Source organism: Hippocampus comes, unplaced genomic scaffold, assembly GCF_001891065.2.
Source record: "Hippocampus comes isolate QL1 unplaced genomic scaffold, H_comes_QL1_v1.1 scaffold86, whole genome shotgun sequence".
NCBI classification, from domain to species: domain Eukaryota; kingdom Metazoa; phylum Chordata; class Actinopteri; order Syngnathiformes; family Syngnathidae; genus Hippocampus; species Hippocampus comes.
The window spans coordinates 3,223,620-3,246,164 of NW_017805882.1; the positions used below are offsets into that span (position 1 = coordinate 3,223,620).

The 22,545-nt window shown below is 39.9% G+C and overlaps 1 protein-coding gene across 1 annotated transcript in view; it reads right to left on the reverse strand.

Annotated features, from left to right (window-relative positions):
- dnah6 (dynein, axonemal, heavy chain 6) overlaps positions 1–22,545 on the reverse strand; it is a 49,884-nt gene that overhangs the window by 8,685 nt on the left and 18,654 nt on the right. Inside the window, exons 40-69 of the mRNA XM_019889067.1 lie at positions 21,716–21,898; positions 21,427–21,570; positions 20,773–20,994; positions 19,729–19,876; positions 19,340–19,497; positions 18,809–18,940; positions 18,543–18,714; positions 16,697–16,843; positions 16,499–16,572; positions 15,919–16,073; positions 13,982–14,213; positions 13,758–13,910; positions 12,354–12,494; positions 11,409–11,651; positions 11,104–11,271; positions 10,772–11,007; positions 10,224–10,368; positions 9,912–10,028; positions 8,178–8,301; positions 7,535–7,731; positions 6,142–6,345; positions 5,801–5,926; positions 4,936–5,100; positions 4,558–4,625; positions 4,228–4,408; positions 3,544–3,723; positions 3,207–3,440; positions 1,362–1,497; positions 1,101–1,273; positions 461–651 (exon numbers count right to left, since the gene is read on the reverse strand). Coding sequence (XP_019744626.1) covers positions 461–651; positions 1,101–1,273; positions 1,362–1,497; positions 3,207–3,440; positions 3,544–3,723; positions 4,228–4,408; positions 4,558–4,625; positions 4,936–5,100; positions 5,801–5,926; positions 6,142–6,345; positions 7,535–7,731; positions 8,178–8,301; positions 9,912–10,028; positions 10,224–10,368; positions 10,772–11,007; positions 11,104–11,271; positions 11,409–11,651; positions 12,354–12,494; positions 13,758–13,910; positions 13,982–14,213; positions 15,919–16,073; positions 16,499–16,572; positions 16,697–16,843; positions 18,543–18,714; positions 18,809–18,940; positions 19,340–19,497; positions 19,729–19,876; positions 20,773–20,994; positions 21,427–21,570; positions 21,716–21,898 — 4,949 coding nt within the window. The remainder of the gene's footprint in view (positions 1–460; positions 652–1,100; positions 1,274–1,361; positions 1,498–3,206; positions 3,441–3,543; positions 3,724–4,227; positions 4,409–4,557; positions 4,626–4,935; positions 5,101–5,800; positions 5,927–6,141; positions 6,346–7,534; positions 7,732–8,177; positions 8,302–9,911; positions 10,029–10,223; positions 10,369–10,771; positions 11,008–11,103; positions 11,272–11,408; positions 11,652–12,353; positions 12,495–13,757; positions 13,911–13,981; positions 14,214–15,918; positions 16,074–16,498; positions 16,573–16,696; positions 16,844–18,542; positions 18,715–18,808; positions 18,941–19,339; positions 19,498–19,728; positions 19,877–20,772; positions 20,995–21,426; positions 21,571–21,715; positions 21,899–22,545) is intronic.

Here is a 22,545-nt window from a genome sequence, read left to right on the forward strand (position 1 = left end):
TAGTGTTAGTGCCTCAATATGGCTAAGCTCGTGAAAGCAATACAACGAACTCAAACGCGTCTTGGTTCAATGTTGTCAACTAATATCCGGATTATGCAAATTTTCCTCAATTCTCCGGAGAAATTTTCATAAAAATTTGAAAAACCAGGAATTCCGGGAAAATCCGGAGGACTTTCATCTCTGAAATATTATTATATTTTTGTATTATTATTATATCTTTATAGCCTTATTATATCTCCTTGACAATTTGTTTTATTCATTCAAATTGGCAGGCTTGTTATGAACAATCTTCACTACACAAGTCAAATTTGCAAGTCAATTTATCATCACTTTACAGGGCCTTTAAACTGTGCACTAGGGAATTTAATGCAGCAAATAAATGTTTTGGCTTTGAGTATGACATTATTACTGACATAATCTACATATCCAATTGGTCCACTTTTTACGTGGTTTTTTTTACCTGTCAAGACAACCCCTGTCTTTTGCAAAACGCTGGAAGGCACCCATCGGGTCTGATCCGGTGCTGAGGATGAAGACCAGTGGCGTAGATGGCGACATGTCATTGTAGAGATTAGTCAAATCAATGGGAGGGTTTTCAACAAACTGCTTTCCTAAGCTGACAATCACAAACTCTGTTGCCGCGAAAACAACCTGACAAGGAAGAGAGACACAATTGCAACAATAGTGATGATCTTGACATTTGTTTGGTACCATGGCTTCAAATTATCAACCGCTAACGGATGATAGAGTAGGTGGAACTCGACACACTGAAGTCCGTTAACTGGTTGACGAATAAAACCGAATTGTGTGCAACAACACAAATTGAATGAGAAGAACACACAATGCCCGTTCTCAAACAAAGCTAGTCTTGTTATAATCAACAGATTTTAATGTTGCCCATGATGTTATATTTTGAGAATCTTCAATATCATGTTGTGTTTACTTTTCACAAGGCTTTTTCACGTCTCCCATTGTAGTAGCGAAAGATGTATGTTGGGAATGAGAGTACAGCACTCCCAAAAGCGTCTCTTGGGTGACACCAGACATGAAATATACTTTTAAGATAGTGTCATAATTCAATATTCATGATTTGATCCTACCTTCTCTTCCATGAAGCTCTTGATAAGGAGCAGCTTTTGGAAAGAAGTCAGCCTTTCATTCCAGTAGCCTTGGATTCCAGTCTTTTGCTTCCCCTCTTCTGACGTATCAAGAGGTGGCAACTCTGTCACATAGCCCTCCCAATTTTCCGGATTGAACGATGTCTCGAAACATCCTAAATAAAGGTTATAGGGAAGAGTTAAGACTCTTGAAATTTTTCATGCAAAACAGAAAGTAGGCTAATAGCTGGGATGCATGTTTACCAAGCTCAACGTGGACGTGGGTTGCAATAATTTCTTTGGTGATGCCCTTGAAGCATGGCAGTGACTCCTCCAGTTCACAACAGGTCTCCCAGTAATAATCACTGAGCCATGGGACTTCTGGCCGCTCTGCAAATTCCTATGAGGTATAAGACCAGTGGTGATTACAAGAGTGGGTGGGTGTGGGTTTGGCTGACTATAAATTTCAACACAAATACGCAGAAGCAGTGATGTTGATGGATGTACGTAAAAGACAACGACACATAAAAGGGAGGAACACAAAAAGAAGAATGCTATTGGAATGACAATCGGGACACCAGTGCAGCCTGTTGTCATTGCATAAAATGAGCACACAAATGCAATACACTCAAGCCGATTTGTATTGTGTCCAAACCTGTCCATCAAATTAGCGCTCCTTTTACAAGTTTGTCTGGAGTTCTACTGACTGGCTGCAAGTAGATAATGGTCTGGATTTAATTGGAATCCAAATTGAAAACCTGGACTCACCCCCACTCACCCATTTTAACATGTTTCTATTTATATTTTATAGTTTTTGTTTATATTTATTTATATACTTTTTGTCTTCTACTTTCTCCTTTTCATAATTTTGCTGCTGTAAATTGGGAATTTCCCCATTGTGAGACAAATGAAGGTTTTCTTATCTTATCTTAAATGACCTTGGAAACGCACCGTTCTAGAATTCTATGGGTGGCCGGACGGCCTTTTACTAACAGGAGGGTTTTTGTATTTATTGTTACAGATTTTCAGTCTGCTGCATTGCAGATTCGATGATTTTTGAAATATGAACATAATACTGGGTGAGAACTAAATATTTGGAAAATATGTCTGCATCCATTATAAAACCCCCAGTGAGTCAAGAATAAATAATCACCAAATGTTTTTAAAAGTAGGAAATTAAGGAATTTTCTCAAATGAAGTTTTAATCAGATTCTTGAAAGATTCTCCAAACAGCAGAATCGTTGGCACGTGTGACAGCAAATCAATTCCTTTGTAAATTTAAAGTTCCCGCAAGCTCTCCTCATTAGCAGAGCAAATTTATTTGTTGAGCTATCCACCGTAGGAGTGTGACCAGGGCTGACAAGAGGAATTGAATGTACAACAACACAAAAATGGGAGGGAATAAGGGGCATTCCTTTCATGATTGACAATGATACTTCACTCAACAAGTGGATTTGGTACTTTACACAACCAAAAAGCTAGGGGAAAGCAGCTCTTTGACCCCGACTACCAACACTGTGGCCCCCACAAGTTTGCGTGCTCAGTCCTTTCTTACTCTGTAAACTGCGCTCCACATAACCTCAGTTTGAACACCAACTTCAAGGAGATGATTTGCATCTTATGATGAGAGAAATCATCTCCCGATCGACCGCATGTGGAGGAACACGTCACCGCATTGTGAGTCAGTGACGTCTGTTGACAAATGCAGCCACTGTCAACAGAAAGACCCAGTAACAAATATTCCAACTCAGAAAACTGAAGAGAGAAAATCTATTTCATAAGCCGCCAGTCACTTTCTCCTGTTACACAACTTGGAAGTGTACTAATACGATATACTGTATATATACTGTGTGACTGTGTGGTTGTCCAGCTACATGAATTCTTAGCAGGCAGCCATCCAGAGGCTCATTAAAACAGCTAGGGCGATCATTGGTGAAGAGCTCCAGGATATCCAGACCATTATTTCCTCACTAGCAATAGTGATTTTTTTTTCTTGTCACCAACTGACACACGACAGGTTTCAGGTTATTTATTCTACCCTAAAACCCTACAATTGCAAGAGGTTTTTCCAACCAGCTAATTAAAGCGTGATGCCATTCCCCGGCGCACCTTTTCCATGCCTGCAGAAGACCGAATGAAATTCTGCCACTCCGCCTCTGAGATGTCCCCACGGTGCTTCAGGATCTCAACGCACAACATGAAGCTGTAGATGAGTTTGTGCTGCTCGAATAGGCCCCGGGAAACATTTATGTAGGAATTGAGTAAGATCTGGTCCAGTAGGATCTGGAGACGCTCTTCCAATATGTCGCTCTTTTCAGATGTCTCAATGGTGGTGTTGAAGAGCTGCAATTGGCAGGAGAAAGAAAAAAAATAGCATCTTTATGGGTTCCTCACAAACTAGTGATTTTTTCCATGGCTAAAATGGGCAGCTAATGCAATCTCTCACTTGTTTAAAGTACTTGAGCGAAAACTGGTACATTGGATCAATCTCAGAGAGACTGGCGACAACAAAGAACAGGACGGAGCCTCGGGTGGCTACAGATCGGTAACCCTCTCTTGCATTATTGATCATTAGCTCGGTAGCCTCTGCCTCCTCCAGCCGTTGTTTTATAGCTGCTGATGTCACCTGAGGAAGTTAGAACGACATGTAAAAAAATGAAGCAGCAGAAGAATAAAAAGGTAACATCTGAGGTTTGGAAAAGTACACACATACTGTATGTGCCTCTCTAAATTGGAAAAGTGTGGCTGATGCTTATTTTCTGTGACTTTAAACATTTGGGCATCCAAAGATTAATTTGAGAAGGGATCAACTCAATTTCAGATTTTATTTTTAGATATTTATTGCAGAATTTGATACAAAAACAATATGTAACATTATAATGTTATAAAAGCAAGACCACATTTATAGTTGAGCAAAAGTACCTTTTGAAATCAAAGCCAAATGTTTTCAGTCTGCAAAAACAAACAAAAAAAATATGGAATTGGCCTCACTGATTCAACAATTTTGGAAAGGACTTATTTTCTAGAATAAGATGCAGCAGCCACCCAAGTTGGAAATGATCTATGAAGTCAAGGTCAAATTCAACACCAAGTCATTTAATAACCATTTTTCTTCAAAGTCGGATTTTACCTTTGATTCCTGGAGAGTGGTAACAAGCTCCTCATTGTCAAGTATGTTTCCCTCAGAGGTGAAGAGAAGCTTCAGAATGCGATCTTCAATGTTCTTCAGCTGGATCCGGTCATTATTGATGCGCACAACCAGATCGTTTCTCTGCTCTTCCAAGTGTGGACTTTCCAGGCACACCACATCCCTGGGAAGAGAATGGATGGAGGACATCAAATAATTTGGGAGAATGTGATGGCATCACTGGTTACTGTTTATTTTAAAAAAAAAAAATAATAAAAATCCAGCTGAAAAGCTTTTGTGTGTGTGTGTGTGTGTGTGTTGTGTCATGCATACCCAAGCAGTTGGTCCTCTAAGCCAGACTTAGTCACAGTGAAGTTGATGATTGTTACTTTGATACACACCTGGTAAAAGGTAAAAACACAAATATGAAAAGATTAATTCAACAATAGAAAATATATCAGACACACTGCTCACATTTCTTATTTTATATATATATATATATATATATATATTTTTTGAGGGGTGGGTGGGGGGGGGGGTCACCAATCTCCTGGGAAAGAAAAAAAATACTCAACAGTGACCATTTCCTTGAACGCTGGATGGGAATCAAACCTTTGCAGGCTCCATAAAAGGTAGGCTGTATCACTACATTACAGCTGTAATTAAAATAAATGAATATATATCAAATTGCGACAACAGTGCTGTCACTACCTCTGGTAGGTAGTGTGGATTGGCCATTTTAGTTGTCATATAAAACCGGAAATTTTTGTCATAGTCAATATCTGAGTCTCCAAGTCGGATCAGAGTCCGTCCACCCGCCACAAATGTCTGCTTCAGCAAGACGGGCTCCAGAGCAGGATCCAGGCTCTCCTTTAACTGCACAAACAGAAGAAAACACAAATGTTGACATGTGAAATTTAAGTGTTCAATGAGCTCATAATTCCACTTTGGAGAGCTCTTTTTTTTTTCCTTCTTTTTTTTTTTAACAGACGCAGTATGAGCCAGAAGTATTTGGACAATGACAGAATTGTTTGAGTTTTGAAAGCAGAATGTATTTAGCATTGACAACTCAATTCTTTTTTTCTGTTTTCTGTCAGAAGCCTGTTAAACCTAACTGCCATATATTTCCATGTCATAACACACCAAGTTTGACATACTGTACATTTCTTTTTCCATCCTTCTGATACAAGTGGTCCTTGGTTAGTGTTACCACCAATGAAAGGCTGCCAGCATCAACTTTAGCTGTCTAATGTTATCTTCGGGCCTTTTGACATACTGGTAGTTTATTTCATTGTTTCTTAAAATTCTAAAATGAAAAGTGACCGTAAACTTTTCACTCACATTGTTATTATTTTATTTCAAATATGATACTAATCTCTCTCTTTCATTGTCCAAAATACTTCTGGACCTAACTTCTGGACCTAACTGCGATTTGTAGTTAGACTGCATGAATTGTGGTACATCTGTGGATCAGATTTGTCTTGCTACAATTGCTTTTGGAATTAATGTAAAGTATTTTTACGATCAATTATGGATGTTACAGTCTGACATAAATGTCAAAATAATGTGTTCTTACTTCCTCCAGCAGAACCGGCATTCCCATACGGATGGCATTTTCTAACTTGTGAAGAAAGTTTGGGTCAGTGAGCTTGATCACTTTTAGACCATTCTTGGCTTCCTTTGAGCGAATCCATCGGTTAGCCTAATGAAGAAAGAATTTTTAATGAAGAAAGATATGTCTGAAGATGGACCAATGTGCTACCAGATATTCAAGCTCTGAAATAAACAACCCATTGAGAGTAAAACGGGGGAAGTGGTACATTACGTTTCATATTTTCTTTTGGGGGGGAGGGGTGACTCATAATTAATTAAGCGACACTATTCAGTCAACAATGGATACTTAATACGATATTTCACCTGATCCTGTGGGTCAATCATCAGAGGCCAGCGGCGCCCCTCATTCACCAGTATTCCATTCTCTGTGGAGACTGTGTCCCGGGGCAGACCTTCATTATTCCATTGTTGAATGACATATGGGTCACCCAGAATGTTTATCAGGCTGAAGCTGGAACTTATGGGAATTTTCAGGTTCTGGCACTGTATTATCCAATCATCAACAAGCTGAGGATAAAATGGCAAATGTGAAAACTTGAATGCATTCATTTGGTATGACAGCAGACGTTTGTTATTATGTATCACACGTGCAGTGCTACGGTTACTGTGGTGTGGTCAGTGTCAGGCTGAGTTACTTCCAAAACGTAAAATATTTACTTGTTACAAACTTACTTGTTACTGTATTTGCATTTCAAAGAAATATGTTTTTTTTTACAATAAAAACAGGTGTAACTGTATAGAGTAATTAATTACTTATTACGTTTAAGGTACCTTTTTCATCTGTGATTAATTGATGCATTTTAAAAGTAAAATGCAAAATTTGCAACCCTAGATGGTAAAGTTAACTTGTGATGAGGATGTTTAACTATACAGTACAGAATCATGTTAAATGTTTTAACTTTATGGTGGGAGATCACTGCCTTTGATTAATATTTTGATCAATAACAAGATGTAGTTTTATAATATAAATATTGGAACTGATATTTGGTCCAATAGATAAATTATCCCACACGGTATCCCAACATCATTTTAACATACTCAAAATAATTTACACATATGCAAAACATATTGCGAGCATGTGCTCCTATGATCCATAAGATGGTTGTGTTATAGATAGACGGATGATATATTCTATATATATATATAAATAAAAATAATAATTAGCAAAACACAATTCAAACTTCAGATCGTTGTAATTCTCTTCATAACTTTGGTGTGTTGGAGGAGCGAAACATCTAAAAAGGTGCAGAATAGTGGCCTTCAAGGACCAGAGTTTGACACGTGTGGGTGGCGTGAAGTCATCAGCAGGTGAAGGCCTTTCATCCAGAGGCGGACGGATTTGAATTTGCGAGATGACAGCCAATTAATGTGATTCACATTTTGCATACGATTGATGGCCCGTTCATTCAAATCGTATCTACACATTTGTAACCTGTCTTTCAAAACTGGCATTTTCCATCGAAAATGAATACAGCAAAACAGCAAAAGTCATGCCAATATATACAAGTGGAGAGAAAGATCTATTTTCAAATTACAGCCCAATCTTATTACTGTCACAGTTCTCAAAAATTCCTCAAAAACAATTTTCACAAAGACTCGACAACTTAAAACTGTTGCCGTGGTGTTTGTTTTCACAGTTGCCCATACTGTAAGTTACAGCATCTTGACATACTCTGAATCAGCAGACTCTTCCTACCAGTTTTCTATAGTGAGAAGTGAAGGCTCCATAGTAGGCCACACAAGCAGCGGCGATGAAGACATTGCCCACAACATCGATGATCTGTTGATCAAATGTCGCAACACTTTGCTCCCAGCGCACTTGTTCATCTCCTAAAGCCGAAGTGAGCTTCCCGGCTCTGGTCAACCGAGCCTGTGTCACTGCCATAGTATTAACTGTGCAAAATGAAAGGAGTCAGACATAATGAGAGAAATTTGCTCTGAAAAAATTGCTTCTTGGTGTACATTCAAGAATGACCGTATTTTCCGCACTATAAGGCACACCTAAAAGCATTCAATTTTGTCAAAAGCCGACAGTGCGCGTTTTTAATCCGATGCGCCTTATATATGGATCAATATTTTGATTTCTCAGACGTAGTATTTTAAATTTTCTGTAAAGCGCTTTGTTACAGCTGCAGCTGTTGTGAAAGCGCTATATAAAGATGTATTGTATTCTATTCTATTTTATGCGCCTTATTATGTGGTGCCCCCTATATATGAAAATAGTTTTAAAATATGTGTGACTTACACTCCGAAATGCCTTATAATGAGGAAAATACAGTAATCTATCGTTAATATTAAAAGTTTTACTTTGATACAGCTAAAAAGGACATGACAATCACCCAATTCCTGCTTTTCATTCAGGCTGCTGTCATAAGATTCCTGTAGAACCCTGATCTTGTCTTCCACACTCTGGAGTAGTAGTTGCTTTTCCCTCAGTGTTGCCATTGTCATTTCCAGCTCCGCCTAGATTGGATGTGAAGGTATAATCGAGTAGAAAGAAACATTGGACTGTGAGGGACATTGAAACTAAACTGTTTGAAGTGACTACATGCCGTCAATATTCGGGTCAAGGTGAAAATTTCGTCTTCTAAAATATACGGAATAACCTCTTCACATGCGTGAGCACACAAGATTATTCTCGTATACAATGTAATTGTCATCAATTGGAAAAGCTCCATCTTAACCGTGACGCACAGACAACATCATGACACATATATATGTAATTACCGCTTCTTAAACAATGCCACTTACTCGCCGACGCAAGAAGCGAAGCCACCTGTGGCCATCTTGCACGGGCTCTCGCTAACCGCGACTAACTTGAATACACTGATTTGACTGCGGCGTTTTCACATTATTTTCTGTCTCTAAGTAGAAAATGATGCAGTGTGTGGCATACCAACAAGTCTGGGAGAAATGTTACATGTACATTTCATATGAAGTAATATTATTAGAAATGTTCTTGTATCAGGTATACTGTATCTCTGAGTGCTACTAAAAGATTCGTCTGCAAACCCTCAACAATGAAATTAAATTAAAAAGCCCATCAGGACAAAATTCTCCGCAAAATGTAAATCTAATCTCAGTAAGTCAGGATGCATGGCACTGAGAGAATGTACTCTGAATGGTCGATGCAGACAGTGAAGTTTGTTCTTTACACCGTACAGGGATCCTTGAGTAAAACACGCAATGATATGAGTATTTTCAGTGAAAACCGAACAGAAGTTGTCAGTAACAGTGGCAACGAAAGACTGCTCCCCTTTGGTTTCCACCCCGAAGGGCCAGTTGTTAGTCCAACACATATAAATCTGTGGATTCCATGCTTACAAGTAGTTCCTGTACTCAAAAGACCAACATTCCTTCTGGATAGAGCATGGATAGAGCATGTGCAGAAGAAGAACACAAACCAATGTTCCTTTCAATGGAGATATTCTGATACGCATTTATATAAGCGCATATTCGGATTAGAAAAAGAGTCACCCTGGGGTCTTATACATCCATCCATCCATTTTCCAATCCGCTTTATCCTCACAAGGGTCACGAGGAGTGCTGGAGCCAATCCCAGCTGTCTTCGGGCAGTAGGCCGAACCCTGAACCGGTTGCCAGCCAATCGCAGGGCACACAGAGACGAACAACCATCCGCGCTCATGCTCACACTCACACTCACACCTAGGGACAATTTAGAGTGTTCAATCATCCTGCCATGCATGGTTTTTGGAATGTGGGAGGGAACCGGAGTACCCGGAGAAAACCCACGCAGGCACGGGGAGAACATGCAAACTCCACACAGGAAGGCCAGAGCCGGGATCGAACCCACAACCTTTGCACTGTAAGGTCAACGCGCTCACCACTCAGCACCGGGCCGCCTGAAGAAGTCAAGTATGCTCCTTGCACATGCCTTGACCCGGGTCTTATTCAGGTTTTTAAAAAATGGAAGATGAGAATATTTAGGGAAAGTGACATTTTGCTAATATTCAGATTTTGAAAGGGTTACTGACTACATGTAAACATAGTCACTGAGTGCATGCAGCCCCATTGGGATTGGGCATGTCTAGACTGCACACTAATTTGCTTACCTGTGCCTTGGCAAATGCTTCTCTCTTTGGACCAACTTCCTTGAGGATTCTGGAGTATATGTCCATAGCCCGAACCCACATACACATGGATTTGCATGCTTTGGAGACCTTCTCCACCTAAAGGTCAAACAAAAAGATAAAAGGCATAAATGAATGATGAAATCTCACTAACTTCCAAATTGAAAAGGTACATTTTAGTGACATGTATATAACCAAGAAGCCATCAATGACCTACTTTTATCAAAGCCAATATCCCCTCAAAACAATCGCAAAAAAAAAAAAAAAAATTGGGGATTAAAAATGCCAACAGACCTTATCAGGTACAAAGTCCGGGTTGTTAATGTATTTCTGCAGCTTTGCGAGGACTTGAGGCTTAATATTGTCCTTGTCGTAGTCAGTCAGAAATCGGGTAAAATTGGAATCACCCAGTAACTTTTTGGCATTGGGCCAGTCCGGTCTGTGCGAGGAAAAAAACTCAAAATGCAATTCAACACATTCAAAATAATTTGAATTAATAAATAAATAAATAATTTGAAATAAATCAAATTTATGACAGAAAATTTTAAGTGGCCTATGGTTCGTTCTACCATGTATTTATGATTGTGACATTAGTTGTTATTCAATGACTTTGGATTAAAAAGCAAAACAAAAATAGCATACCTGATCTAAACTGCCATTAAAATACATTAGGTTTCAGCAAAGGACTGAAACGGAACTAACTGTAAAATGTACGGTAAGAGGGGTAGCAGCATTTTTCATTTCATTTGTCACTTTATGTTAAAGGCTGGTTTTAGTTCTCCTGTCATATTCTTACTGCAATTTAGCTTTTTTTTTTTTAAGAGAGAGCGAAGCACACAAACTTGCAGTTGAGCAGGATGCAGACAGCCTCCATGACAGTCATGACCATGTCAGGAGGTTTGGTGAACACTTTGAGCTCAGAAATGTCAGCCTTGTCCAGAGCATTAAGAGCCTGGTTCGCACCCTCCAGGGCAGGCAGAGCCTCATTCAGGTCTCTTTGGGTATCATCAGCTATTGCCTGAGTATCTTCAGCCTTGACCTTTGCTATTGCCTCTTCTTCTTTCACGACCCTACGTGTCTGCACAGTTCAAAAGATGCGTTCATCATATACACTAAAAGTTGCATATGACAATTTACATATTCCATGGCACCTTCAATAAAGGGTATAAAATACCTCATCGGCACTCTCTTGGTCAACAGACAATTTTTCCATTAAAGCATCGACATCAATGCTTTTCTGTTTGAGAAGTGGCTCCAGAGCAGAAAGGTCCACTTTCATTGTGGCCACAAGCTCATTGGTCTCCAAAAGTTTAGTCAGACCACTCTTCACACGGTCCCTTGCCTATATAAAAATAAATACGGACATGGCAGTGTAATAATTAACTGACCTGATATTATATTGGCGTAACTCTTCAATTGACAAATTTTCGCTATTTTCGACAGACATTTTTCCATTAATTTTTTTGGGCTTGGCCTTACAAGCACTAGCTGTTGCCTCTTGTTGTCTAGCATGGACAGGTACAGGTTGATAAGTTCTAAGTAGGAGGTGGGCGTGGTGTAATAGCGACGTCTCAGTTCTGAGAAGAATCTTTCAGCCATGACAGAGACGCTGACATGCGTTTCCACACACAAATCTGAGAAGCTCTGCTTGAGTTCCTCCGTACCAAAGTCCACATTCTGGAAAAAGGCCTGAGAGACAGAAAGTAGAGCCTCACGGGGCCACTGAAAAAAAAGGAGAACAGATGGATATGACACACAACTTATAAAAAAGCAGATTTGGGTTTTGCATGTGCAGGCTCTGTTATTGTAAATCACAGGATAATCTGTAAAACCCAATAGAGTTACTGTCATGAGTTGGGCTTGCACGGCTTCTTCTGAGGCAGGCTCATGAGTCTTGTAATGTAAAACATGATGGCAGCAACAAAATGAAACCTGAAGTCTCCAGAAACATTTTGTCTCCAATGTAAACAAAATACAGCCAAAATGATTGGGTGATCATGCAGTAAGATAACTAGCAAAGCAAGAAATGCCTTTATTCTCAGGGCTAAATTAATCTCTCCATTTAAACCCTATCGAGCATGCATTTTACCAGGTAAAGAGGAGACCGAAGGAAATACCCCTACAAAATCCATGATGTGCTCTCTCTCTCTCTTGCTCTCTTGGTATATATAATGGAAGGATCAATGGATATATTAAGATATTGAGAAAGGGGGGGGGGAGAGAGAGAGAGAGAGAGAGAGAGAGAGAGAGAGAGAGAGAGAGAGAGAGAGAGAGAGAGAGAGAGAGAGAGAGAAACCTCACATGCACATTATGTTTGTTTCTCAATTCCAGTTACAGTGCTACAGAAACTCTGTCAAGTATCTTTCTTTCTTGAGAAACATGAATTGCTGTGGCCAGAAAATGGCAGAGTAATTTTCTGCATACCTCCACAAACCAGTCAATGGTGCAGCAGTTGACCAGGGAGGGAAACATGCGACAGCGAGACCTGAAGGCATCGCCGACTGGACTCATACACAGCACAATGTGGAGCTTCTCCCGTACACGAGAGATAAAATACTGAAATACCTGAAGATCACAAACACACAACAACAATGTTTGAAAAAGCCACATAGTTACAGTGCGAAATATGATATCAAATCACCTTTTCAGTCATCTTTCTAACCTGATGTAATTCAATTTAAATGTGTTCCAAAGCTGTGTAACACGAAACGTTCATTCATTCATTCATTTTCCAAACCGTTTTATCCCCACTCGGGTCGCGGGGTGTGCTGGAGCCTATCCCAGCCGTTTTCGGGCAGCAGGCGGGGGACACCCTGAATCGGTTGCCAGCCAATCGCAAGGCACACAGAAATGAACAACCATTCGCGCTCACACTCACACCTAGGGACAATTTGGAGCGTTCAATCAGACTGCCATGCATGTTTTTGGAATATGGGAGGAAACCGGAGGACCTGGAGAAAACCCACGCAGGCCTGGGGAGAACATGCAAACTCCACACAGGAAGGTGGGAGCTGGAATTGAACCTGGTACATCCGCACTGTGAAGTCGACGTGCTAACCACTTGACTACCGGGCCGCCTAACACGAAACAATCAATGAACAATTATTACCCAGTTTTTCACCTCACAAACAAACAACTTTTTATATAACCATATAAATAATGCTTGTGCAGCACGGTGATCAATTGGTTAGCATGTCCACCTCACAGTTTAAATTTAGAGGTCATGGCTTCTATTCCGCGCCCCAACCTTCCTGTGTGGAGTTCTCCCCGTGCCTGCGCAGGTTTTCACAAACGGGAAACGGCGATGCTCCGGATTCAAGATCACTTGAATCTGCCTCGGAGGACCATCTTGAATAGTCACATGATCCCAAATGATAATCACGATCAACACAAATTTAAGCAGTTATACCAATGGCACCAATCCCTTCTCCTCTTGAATGAAACTTCTGACGTCACCACGACACCTCTCTGAAGTTTCACGTTTTTCAACTCGAGGGCATGTCACGGAAAATGCCCACCTTGAATGTCGAAATGCGTTGGATTTATCAACGGAGTAAAAAATAAACACTATACTTCACTTCTGTATAGGGACATCCCAGTTGTCGCCCAAAATCCTGATTCTGCCCTTTATTACAGTCCAAAGAACTACTGTGCAGTATGTGCAAGAGTTCATATCAACGTGTAAATTATTTGCTAAAAATCACCTTTCTAGCTAATGTGAAATCATTGGTTTGCATGTTAACATAGTTAATTATTTGTATAACAATTGAATCCCTCCTTACAGAATGATCGAAATATTTCTATGCTGCAGTGTGTGCATATGATTACCTCATCTCTGTTCTCCTCACTGATTCCAGCTTCTTTGGCTTTCGGGCGAGTTGCAGCTAGTACGTGTTCCAGCTCATCTTTTTCAAAGAGGTTGGGCACTTCACCAGAGTTCAACATGTTGTTGATATCCTCCAAAAACTCTTCCACAACAATCTTAAATATGCAGGTGAGCAGACACACAGCTCAAGACGTGCATAATTTCACAATTTTGTTTTTCGTAATACCTGAGTATCGGTAAAGAGGAAGACTGTATCCTTCCTTTCCACCCCAGCCATTCTGTAGAGCCTTCTCAAGTCTTCGTGGAAGCTTTCGTAGTTATAGCCTCGACTCAGCTCAATCTCAAAGCATTGGTACTCACAAATGTGAGATGCTAATCGGGTGAGGGACTGCTTGCCTGTGCCCCCCACTCCTACCAGTAGGCCGTTGCCTCGCTCCAGGCGAACCATCCGAGCGATTCTAAAACGTGTAATCGGCAAACTCAGTCTTAGCGGTCTTTCTGGTTCAAAATGATGTTTACAGTGCCGTGAAAGAGTATTTGCCCCCTTCCTGATTTCTGTGTTTTTTGCATATTTGTCACACTTTTCATCAAACCAATTTTAATGTCACATTGCGACAACCCAAGGAAATAAAAAAAATGCAGTTTCTAAATGCCAATTCAATTTACTAAGGCACAAAAAAGGAACATCCAAACCTGTCTGTCCCCATGTGAAAAAGTAATTGCGCCCTAAACCTACTAATGGCTTGTGCCACCATTGGTAGCAATAACTGAAATCAAGCGTTTGCGATAATTGGTGATGAGTCGTTCACATCCCATGGATGCCATTTTTGGCCAGTGTCTTTTCTTAAGAGTCGTGAACACTGACCTGAACTGAAGGCAGCGAGGTCTGGAGTTCTTTGGATGTTGTTCTAGGGGTCTTTTGCAAACTCCTGGATGAGTCGTCCCTTTCTTGGAGTAATTTGAGCTGGTTGACCACTCCTGGGAATGACTGCCACTGTTCCTAGTTTTCTCCATTTGTGGATAATGGCTCTGACAGTGGTTCGCTGGTTATAACGGCTTTAGAACCTTTTCCAGACTGATGGATTTCAATAACTTTTATTTTCATTTCTTCGGATTGTGGCATGATGCGTTTGTTTCCTGAGATCTTTCAGCACACTTCACTTTGTCTGACAGATTCTATTTAAGTGATTTCTTGATTCAACAAATATGGTGCAAGGATGTTGCCTATGAAATTGAACTCTGCTTTCCAAAAACTGTTGTTAGTCACAGTTACTTTGTGATTTAACAAGAGGGTTGGGGGTGAGGGGGTATTATTTTTCACATCGGGATAGGAAGTTTGAGAATTTTTTTTTTTTTGGTGCCATAATAAATTAAATCGGCATTTAGAAACTTTATTTAGCATTTCCTTGGGTAGTCTCTGTGTGATATTAAAATAGGATTGATTAACTGATATGCAAATAACACAGAAATCAGGAAAACACTTTTTCATAGTACTGTTCAGTGTTTAGGTGTCTGCATTTCAAGTATGGACGTGGTCAACTCAACTCAACTCAACTGTATTTATCGAGCACTTTAAAACAACTTCCACTATATACAAAGTGCTGTACATGCAGCAAAAATAACTCATACAACAACACAAGGCAGTAAAATTAAAAATCAATCACTTTCTAATTAGCTACACAATAGGTGAGCAAAGCTTTGCACTTTAAGGTAGACAAAAATGCATAAATTCAGCATTTTAATTGTATGACACAAAGTGAGCAACAACCATTGGCTTTGCTTTTTAACCCCCTGCTACCCCCTCACCAAAAAAATTGCCATACTATACCAGAGAGTATTTTACCAATTCAGTTTTGTGATATGAAAGGAAACATGTTTTTATAGTTTTAGTTTCTACAGCCCCTGGCATGAATCAATCTTGCATTTTATCATAAAATGCAAGATTGATTCATGCATGATTTCATTGAATACATACATAACATTTTTATGTATTGTTATGTATGTATTCAATTAAATCAAGTTGTTGAGTAGAATCATGATAGCATTGCATTGCATTCATATAGATGTTTTTTGATTTTGGGTTTATGAGTATGATATCTATAAATTTTGGGGCCCGAGACACAAACAAGATCAGTGTTAGGGGAAGTGCTTGTGTACAAGTACCTGGAAACATGCTCAATGGCATCCTGGAAGAATACCAGCTTGCTCTCCTTCGAGTAAGTCATATTGTAGTCACACAAATAGTCCAGAAGAACAGATTGGATCTTATCCAGGTCTGTAAGATCTTCATACAGGCGTTCTTCCTTTTCTGCACCCACCTAAAAGGCAAAACTTGTTGAGCTGAAAAATGGATGCAAACCTTGATGTCCCTCAAAAACGGAACACAATTTGGTGACTCGGAAGGAGCCGATCTCCTCCATCTGTAATTTTATGAGGTTTTGTGTGTGTGTGTGTGTGTGTGTGTGTGTGTGTGTGTTCATCTGGCTTTTTTTGGGCATTTTTCCACATCAATTACAACATTTGCTCTATGTCAAAATATTTTAATTTGTTGTTCGAAAATAAATATTCTTCTCTATATGACAGTGAGTTATGTTTAAATGCTGTATGTACGTAAAGCATTAGCAGTACAACATGTAAAAGTTTTCTCATTGAAATTCATTTCAAAAACCAAACTAATCGAGTGATAAACACACTCTGAAATGGACGGAATCTAAAGGATGGGAATCGGTGTGAAGAATCATACCTTGATGAAGTCCCCAAATATGATGGGCTCATTCACAAAGTATGAGGGATCCAAGTTAATACCAAAATATTTGGCTGAACAAAAGAGACATGAGTCAAAGGTGACATATTAACATGTAGAATAATGATGATCTGACTCTTGATAGCTGCACGTTTCAAATAAGAATCGGGGTCGCGTATGAAGTTAGACTGTCCTTACTGGCTGTTTCACACACGATTGTGTTAAAATACTCTTTATCTTGGCCATTGATGAGTCGATCATGGAAAACCCGCTGACATTCATGGCAGAACAGACGAAAAATCTGAGTCTTATCTCGCACTTGACTTGCTTCACATTGCAGCATACCTGGAAATAAAGACAGTGAGAGAAGATTTCATATAGGCACAACCGTACATCCGAGGCCAGTAAGATTGCATGGCTCCACCAAAGGCTTTCAAGACGAAGCCAAAACTCTTATTCCCCTTGTTTTTTATATTATTATTATTATTATTATCATCCATCCATCCATATTCTAATCCGCTTATTCTCACGAGGGTTGCAGGTGTGGCTAGAACCTAACCCAGCTCTCTTCGAGCAGTAGTCAGGTTCCACCCTGAACTGGTTGCCAGCCAATCGCAGGGCACACATAGACGAACAACCAGTCATTCTCACAGCACAGGCAGGACAGCGGCCCTTGAGGACCGCGTTTGGACACCCCTGTTTTAGAGTGTTCCATTAACCTGCCATGCATGTTTTTGAATGTGGATAAAAACCGGAGTACCCAGAGAAACACCACGCGAGCACAGGGAGAACATGCAAACTCCACACAGAAAGGTCGGAGCCGGAATCGAACCCTGTACCTCTGCACTGTGAGGCACACGTACTAACCATTGGCCTACCGTGCTGCCCAATTATTATTATTAATATTATTATTATTATATTATCAATCCTCGTTACAACATACTTTGAGGGATATAACGAATCTGTACATCATGATGGTAGTTCATTGTAACCATTTCCAATAAAATGGGCGCCAACTAGGTCGTATGAACATTGATTGATGTAAAAACATGAGCATCTACAGTGATAATGTTACAGTTTGAGCCCTGCGAGTCCCAGGGCCTCGCTGATCAAAAAAGTATGATTGCCATTATGCATTTAGAGAGTCCCAAATATTTAATTCTAAAATAGTCTACTTATTCAATTGCATATGATAATAACACGAACAACGACATATATACGTTGATAATAGGTTCATTTCTTATGAACAAATGCTGCAAAGATTTTAAGAATTCAGGCATACAAGATTCTTATCGCAAAAAACTATCCAACTTTAGCTGCTTCCTCTGTGATATCTCCGCAATAAACTTTCGCAACACTTGTTTTAACGTTAGACGACTTGGCAATCGTCTGCTTTCCGCCCTGCGAAGGCTGATCTCGCCAATCTCGTCTCGCGAGAACGGAATCTCATCACGCGAGATTACTTAACGCGAGATCAAAACAACAATGGCGGCGATTATCAAACTGCGATCGTTGATCGAGAAATTTCCTTGCGTCCCAAAAACGCACATTATTTGGAAATGTGCATCTGCCGGGAAAATTATGCGTCTAGGACGCGGGACGCAGAGGTAACGAGATGGCTGCATTTAATACAGTATAAACATGTTGATTACAATTATGTGTATATGAAGAAAAAATGACTTTATAAGGAATGAAAAAATCAACAGTAGCGTCAACAGTAGCGTCAACAGTAGCGTTTCATCTCTGACGTTCAGTCAGCAAATGTTACCCGCCAGAGGCAAGTGCCAGTGTCGCCAACGAAGCAAGCTGTCGTCAATTTAGGATGTGCCGCGCCCCGAAGCCGTTTTCTCCCAACGAAAAACAAAATTGAGATATTGTGACAAGGTATGGCATTGGACAAAGGGGCACAGCGGCTAGAAATTTCCCAGGGTTTTGGGAATGACTCCAGATAAGTCAAAGCACACAACAATAGCTACATGTTTACATGGAAAATGTATGCATACAACTGCGGGCAAGGATGTATTTATGCACACTCAATGCTCACCCTGGACACACTTGGAGAGGTCCCTGAGATTGAAGACATAGTGAGACTTGGCTGGAGTGGGAAGCAGATCCACACTTAAGCGGTTGTAAATCTCCACAGCTGAATCCACAATCTGTTTTGCACAGTCCTTCACGGGTTGAGGAAACTCTTTGAGGAAACCAGACAAGATCGCCTGGAGGAAAGCCGAGGGGGGGAAAGAAAAAAAAGATAAGCAGAGTGAAGTACCGTATGCATTATGAGTGTGCTTGAGTGATGTGTATCCTGACAATGATTATCTGTTTGAGGCTTTGTTCTGAGGGTGTGGGCAGACAAAGCATGCTGAAGTGGCGAATGAAACGGGGGGTCACAGGGTTGCGTCCTCCTCCTGGTGGAGCGCATGCTGCAGCGATTGTCATGTCCTGGAGAAGAAAGTGAGTGAAGTGCCAAGGCATGGAAACAGGCTCTGCATTTTTTTTTTTTTTTTTAATAATCAGTAGTAATTGATTTTTAGTTTATGGCATTCCATTGAACAGAAACATGACCTCTTAGGTTCTCCACTTCTCAAGGTTCTAGTTTTTTTCCACATTATCAATTCATATTTTTTATGCATTTAAATAAGCTGAGTTTTGAAGTTACAAAGAGTGAAGTTTGTGTCGTATATTTGCAACTTTTTTTTTTTTAATTAATGATAAGATACCCTTTTGTCCTGGAAAGGACATGGAATAAACTGTCTCTCACCATGCTGATTATTTAGCAAATGCCTACAGGCACAACCATTTCTATAAAGTTGTTCACATGGTATTTGCACAATAGCGTACCTGTATCTCCTTCCAGAAGAAAGCCTCCCTGTCATAAAATCCAGAGAAGTCCTGGAACTGACGTAGAAGTTCAATAGGGGGTTGAGAGCCATAACTGTCCAATTTGGGCATGTTCAGATCGTCCACAAACACCACTATCCTCTTATCCTTAGGCGCACCTGCGTCAAGTTAGAGGGAACAGGATTAGGAAATGAGGTCAGTGAAACGAGTGAAAAGAAATCACAAAGAATATGTTTCGATTGAGTGGGGATACACAAGTGAAAATAAACGTGTCTTCTTGCAATTAAACAAATGATTGTGGGAATAGACAAAGTGAAGATACAAGTGGTTGTAAAACTGTTGTTATCATGTTCTTTTTCTGAATGGATCACAATTAGTGGGCTATTTACCAAGCATGTTCTTCCTCTTTTTCTCCAGCTTAGACTCAATGATTTCTTGTGTGCGGGCAGAAGATGTCTGAGCGGAGAAGTTGATATAGACAGGAATGTAGCCACGACTTTCCTGAATGCTGTTGAGAAGGCCCCGAGCGATCACTGACTGTAAGAGACACATCGTTCAGGGTTCCCATGGCTTAAAGCACAGGCGTCCAACACAAGGCCCGGGGGCCAAATCCGGCCCACCACGTCATTTTATGTGGCCCGCAAAAGCAAATCATGTCAGTCAACTTCCATGATCCTTGCTAAATACATGTCAAATTGTCATGTGCAATAAAGAGCGTTGAGATTTTACAATAATTTTGTTTCCCTGTTTACACTCACTCACAAACAAACTATTATAGTTGACTGATTTCAAAAGTGGTAATCCATCAATTTGTTCTGTACAGGTAATAATATGATGAGACGATTAAACATTTATTTGGTTTCATTGTCATAAAGGCCCTCCGAGGGAAGACGTAACTCCAAAGTAGTTTGACACACCTGGCTTAAAGCAATTCAATTCAAGGCTTACTGAGACTTATTAAATCTATTTGAAATTTAATTTGTCAGCCAATCGCAGGAGTCATGAGTCATTCCATAAATTATTTTTTAAAGAGTGTTCATTTCTTTTGAGTTTTTGTTGTGTTTGAACACTTTTGAAAGATTGATCTAATACATTTATTGACAAACAGGGCCTTGCTTTTTGATTCATAGATTCGATGTTTAGAAGACTTTTTAAGAATCTGTGGGAACCCCACTGTTTTAAATCACACACATTTCTTTGATCTTTGCATTCTGCATCCACTATAAAGTTGAGAAAATTCTGAGGAATGACAAAACGGCAGTAGATGCAATGCAGACTGGCTGGGAAGCAAGCCAAATGCCCACTGGTTTAAGTACAAGGCAAACAGTTGTGGTAGTCATAAAAATACAACCAAAACAACAATTAGCCTTTTGGATCTGGTCTACCTCTGAAACAGTGTATACGTACTGTATATATTTTTTGTTACTACTTGCCTTCCCCACTCCTGTGGAACCGGTGAAGAGGACAGAATGGCGTACTGAGAGCAGTTTCTCCATCAGATAGCCATAGCGGACGGTATCGGCAGTGGGAACCAACATCTCGAAGAAGGCTTGTTCACTGTCGTATGAAAATAATGGAATTATTTTCTCCCACTGGACAAAAGAATTCTTGCTGAAGTTGATGAACACATCCCAGAGGGCTCCATTGGTAGGAAGCTATCAAGACAAAATGAAAATGCAACTACTAAAACACATGCAAATACTTAAAGGTACAAAATATTCTTCATTGAGTAAACTTTGACATGCACTTTGTAAAGCATACGCTCTATCGCTTTTTTTGCTCAAATATTCGATATAGTCTCCATTCTCACATCATCTGAATTTTTGAAATTGAGTAAAATTTCAACCCATGCATGCTCAGCCTTTGATTTATCAAATAAAGGAAACTACCCTTTATTTCTATTTGCTCTCAGGTTGAGGCGCACATCCTTTTTACCAACAGAGATCTTTTTGCCTGGTTCTTTTTCAAAAACAGTGTTCTGCACATGAAAAAAAAACAAATAATAAACATATTCTTTCAAATGACCAAATAAAAGTACAATCCAATTTATAACAATCATGAATACCTGTGAATATGTTCTGCAGTACCTTGGCATTGTTGTTGTCTTTGAATTGCTCTCTGACAAAATTGTCAAAATCGTCCCAGTGACCACTGGGCAGGTTGCCTCCTACTGCCCATAAGTAGCAAAATATGAAGGTCTGACATAGTACATCAGTGAGGCGCTTGGAATCCTGCCATGCACCAACACATACCAAACATGTCACAAGGGAATGGAATGTTACAGGACAAAGTACAAGCAATAAACTAATTGACTTATCGATCGTATTTATCCAGTCCTTGATAACAGTTTACAGATAATGCATCAGAACCAAGTACCATATTAAAGTCTGGGCCATCTTTGCCGAGCAGTAATGCCTCCATCAGCGAACAAAGAGTGCAGACTTTACTTATGTCCACCTGGCGAATTGCTTGGATGCAATATTTCCATATAAATTGGAGCCCATCTTCCACGTAAAGTTGAAATAACTCAAGCAATAACGTCTTTACCGAGTCTGGAAGCTTGAAGGACAGCATGATGCAAAAGAACACAGATATTTACAGTGAGATTAGAAATTTGGGCAGATTTGTAATCTTCATTTACATTGTCTGGACAGATCAACAAGCTATCTAATTGGAAAAGGCAGGAAATAACACGACCGTATTTTCCACATTAAAAGGCACACTGGATTATGAGGCGAACCTTCAATGAATGGCTTTTTTTGTAATTTTTTTTCATACATTGGGCACACCGCATTCAAAGACACAATCTACAATGCATCCATTAGATGTAGCTGCACTCAAGGAAACACCAACAGAACGAACAGATGTCAGTCAAACTTATTTAATAAAGCAGGGACACAGTTCACTTAACCAACAGCAAGTTATAACATTGACTCGTTAACGTTGAACTCTCTTGCCGCTGCTCTATTTCCATGTTCAACTGCGTAACCTGCCTTAAGTTTGAACTCTGCCTTGTAAGCATGTCTTGAGCAAGGAGCCATTTTGGGGTCGAAATATTACCGTAATGACCGTACACATGGCGCATCGGATTTTAAGGCGCACTGTGAGCTTTTAAGAAAATGGAAGGCTTTTAGGTGCACCTTTTAGTGCGGAAAATACGGTACATATGTATGTATGTATGTATGTATGTGTGTGTGTGTGTGTGT